Here is a 3,962-nt window from a genome sequence, read left to right on the forward strand (position 1 = left end):
ACAAGGTTGGGCCGGATCTCTTCTAGCTTGACCGCATTATTATACACACGGCATTCTCATCACGAGCGCCAACATTCCACTCTTACTTCGAGTCCCCTAAGTGCACATCCCACCCATACCAGGATTCGCAGCATGACGTCATTGCCAATCGCCCTAAGCTGTATTGTCCCAGCCGCCGCCCCGTAGCTCAGCGCGTGGCCGAAAGGCCCGGAAGGGGGTTGGGCGCGATTTCCGGCGAGCCGGCAAACTGCGTGCGCTGGCCGGGAGGACTGTCAGTCGCTGCCCGTAACCGACAGACCGAACTCAGCATGTTCCGGATCGAGAACCTGGGGCCGAAACTAGACCCGGAGGAGCTGAAGCGCAAGATGCGTGAGGACGTGGTCTCCTCGGTCCGCTACTTTCTCCTCTACGTGGCCCTGCTGCGCGTCAGTGAGTGACCTTTCCCACCTGCGCGGGCCCCGGCAAGGGCGGGGGAGCTGCGCGGGGGGTGGGGAGGGGGGAGGAGCAGCGCAGCGGGGGGCGTCCTTGTCAGGGGGCCTTGGGGAGCCCAGCAGCCGAGAAGAGCGCCGCACCCCTCCCACACCCCCTGCTCCTCCCCCCACCTGGTTCCCTCGCCGCCTCTGGGCCCCAGTTTCTTCATTTCTGACATCCCTCCCTCCCTTTTCGCCAGTATTGCCTTCCGCAAGGGCACACGGGTCTGCTTCCCCGACGCCACGGCTTAGAACACAGGATCCTTTTCGAGACCTTCCGTTTCGGGACTCCCAAAGTTATCATTGTGACATCTAAAGTGTCTTTTCTGAGCCCTCCTCCCTCTTGACCTCCGTGCCACGTTTGACACTCAGCCAAGCAAGTCTGGTTGGGTGCCCTCTGGGCTCTGGCTTTTCATGACCCACACCTCCCTTTTCTCCTCCTGTTTATCAGACTTGTCTTTGTCTCGTTTTCTGATCCCTGGGTCTGCCCGAGGCTCAGCCCTAGACCCTTTTCTCTCTGCACTCTCTCCCTCAGTCACCTCCTCAGTTTCCATGGATTTAATTATCCTCTCCTGCCAGACCGCTCCCTCGTCGTTCTGTTCACGGGATTGTTTCACACGGCCCGAGACATTTCACACCGGATGGATATCCCCAACGTAGGACCCGTTGGCTGTGGCTCCCAGGCTTGTCAGTTTCTGTTGTCATTCCCACCCTCCTTCCAGCTTCACAGGCTTGACTCCTAGCCCCGCGGCATCTTAATTATCTTCTCAGTCGCCACATCTTGTCGTTTTGACCCTCGTACCGTCTCTCTCCGTCCACACAGCCCTCATCTGCCTGGACTACTGCACCAGCCTCCTAGTTGGTCTGCCCCCTCATCCTTCTCCCCTCAGCGATCCATCCCGCACAGAGCTGCCGAAGTGATCTTCATAACCACCTCACTTTCCTGCTAAATAAACTCCAGTGGCTTCTTGTTACTCGGAGGATTACATATAAACTTCTCTGGTTGGCATTAACAGCCCTTCAAAAGTGGCCTAGTGAGTGATATCTACTCTCCTTCTCTGCAGTCCAGCCAATCCGGTCTCTCTGTTCCTTCCACTGGACACTCCATCACCTGTCTTTGGCCATAGTCCGTCATCGTTTCTACTTCCTGGAATCCCTAGTTTCCTTCAAGCGCCACTTTCTACATTAAACCTTCCCTGAGCCCCCCTAGTTATTCTGTGTTTATTTTGTATATACCCATGTTGAGGTCAGAGTTGGGAGAGCAGGTTCAGATGTGAAAGAATTCACTTAGACCTTCTCTTTTAGCCAATGGGAGCTTTTTATTTTATGTGAAAAAAGCACGGGCCTCCTTAGCAAGAAAGCTAAAATGAGACCCCGATATTTGGGGGAGTTATGCTTATATAGAGATGTTCAGGATGATGATGTCAGTAATTTTTAGGGTTTCTTACGGGGGTTGGAGACTTAGGGACAGGATAAGTACAAACAGGGTGAGGAAGGTGGTTGCTTACAAGATAAGGAAAAGTTGTCATGACAGGATGAGGAAGATGAATGACAGGATAAGGGGGACAGAAGCCATTGTTTTGGCACAAGTTGTGTGGTATTTCAAGATAAGGGGCACAGGGCATTAAGACACCCTCAGGTTACAGGATGGGCTACAGCAGGGCTGTCCAAAATTCCGCTGGCAGACCCTCGGTGCCATCTATGCAGGCGCCTACAAGCATGGAAATTTACATAAGTGCTTTGGTGAATGAGCTACCGAAGAGCTCTCACTAAAGTGGCAAATCAAAATATATTGTCTGTTGTTTCTATTAAAACCTAAGTTTGGACAGCCCTGAGCTACAGGGGTCCTGGGAAAGTCACCATTACTATTATCTCCTAGGGCACATCACCTATATATCCGAATGCTGTCTCCTCTGGTATAAAGTCAGTGCCTCAAGGCCCAGGACCATTTTCTTCTTTGTATCCCTAACACATAAGTGATTGCTGATAATAATAGCGAACATTTACTAACTTATGATGTGCCAAGCACTGTGGTAATAAACACTTCACAGTAATTATCTAATTTGATCCTTACAAGGACCCTGGAAGGTAGGTGCTGTTGATTATCCCCATTTTACAGGTGAAGAAACTGAGGTAAACAGATTAAGTGACTTACCCAGGATCATAACAGCTAGGAAGTATCTGAGACCAGTTTTGAACTCAGTTCTTCCTGACTTCAGGCCTAGCACCCTGTATTCACTGTGCCACCTAGCTTTCCCAACTGATAGATTATTGACTCATACTTAAAGTATGTAAAATGAAAAAATCTTGACTTCTTGCTGTCTTTGCCCATCTTCAGCAGTAGGTAACATTCTTGATCTTATATTTAATATGATACATTTAGTATGGTTGGATTTTTAATCAACACAGGGGAAAAATGGTTCTGGTGACTCTTTTGGCCAGAGTACATTTCAGTCAAAGATTTATTGACTTTTCTTTAAATAAAGTTTTGAAATGTAAAAAAAAAAACAAAACCATATGTGTGAACCTAGTGTACTTGCAGTTATGCTTTGCTCACAAAGCATTTGGAATAAATAACTGAATCAGATGAAGGAACTTGTACTCCTAATACCTAATTTTTCGCTTTTGCTTTTTCTTCTCCACCTTCCATAGCACCCTATATTTTAAAGAAGTTGGACAGCATATGAAGATCATGGTTAAAGAGGGACGTTGGCATGTGAGAGCATGAACTTCAGAAGACGGTTACAGTTTCTCTTCCCATTTGCTAATAAACAGGCACAAAAAGACATCAGAGACTTCTGGTACTGAATAGATATGAAAACTCCACTTACGAAGAATGAGTTTGACCACAGTGAAAATGCTAGCAACTGAAAGAAAGCATGAAGTTTTTTTCTCTTTGACGTTGTTTAAAAAATGTTAAGCAGACTTGTTTGGTCTCATACTGCTTGTTGGTATCATACAACCTTCATAAATTTTGGTTCAGTTGTAAATAGTTTTATCAAACTACATTTCGTAGTGAGTACTCATTGTAAGGGAGCTACCTCTGAAATTATCTCATTTCTGTTGAACCTCCTGCCTCTGTGAGGAATATGCATTGTGAAAGATTTTCTTGTGATTATTTTTGTTGAAATTGATACCATTATGATAATTAGCACAGTACTGTTAGTCTTTATTTTTAATAAATGTGCCATTTTTAAAAGTATTAGATTTTATTTAAATTCTCCCTTTTTTTTCTCACTTCAGTGTTTGGTGAAACTCTTAGAACTGTTGTTAACTATTCTATATTGTGCCAGAATTGTCCCTTCCCAGCTTGTCCTTGTTCATTTGCCAGTCCTGAAAAGTACAGCTTCAGTTTGCATCATTGCTTTAACTTGTGAACAGTCTGTATGAAAGATAACCTAATGATAAAAGCAGCAGCTACTCCTTAACAAAGGAGCTGTTAGGTGATAATAGTAATTGCTAGTTTTTATGTTAGAAGTTGCTAGTTTATAC

At 46.0% G+C, this 3,962-nt stretch overlaps 1 protein-coding gene across 1 annotated transcript; it reads left to right on the top strand.

Moving 5' to 3' along the window:
* Window positions 1-215: 215 nt before the first annotated feature.
* TOMM5 (translocase of outer mitochondrial membrane 5) lies at window positions 216-3,688 on the top strand. The gene is made up of 2 exons (XM_036750558.1): window positions 216-429; window positions 3,123-3,688. Exons 1-2 carry the CDS (start codon window positions 309-311, stop codon window positions 3,155-3,157), a joined length of 156 nt encoding a protein of 51 aa, XP_036606453.1. The 5' UTR covers window positions 216-308; the 3' UTR covers window positions 3,158-3,688.
* Window positions 3,689-3,962: the final 274 nt, after the last annotated feature.

The sequence above is a fragment of the Trichosurus vulpecula genome, chromosome 1 (genome assembly GCF_011100635.1).
Source record: "Trichosurus vulpecula isolate mTriVul1 chromosome 1, mTriVul1.pri, whole genome shotgun sequence".
Lineage (NCBI taxonomy): Eukaryota > Metazoa > Chordata > Mammalia > Diprotodontia > Phalangeridae > Trichosurus > Trichosurus vulpecula.

Bases quoted from the DNA above. Each gene is read 5' to 3' on its own strand.
- TOMM5 (XM_036750558.1), top strand. From the start codon at position 309: ATGTTCCGGATCGAGAACCTGGGGCCGAAACTAGACCCGGAGGAGCTG. The intron at 430-3,122 runs GTGAGTGACCTT...CACCTTCCATAG, and splicing joins CGTGGCCCTGCTGCGCGTCA to CACCCTATATTTTAAAGAAG.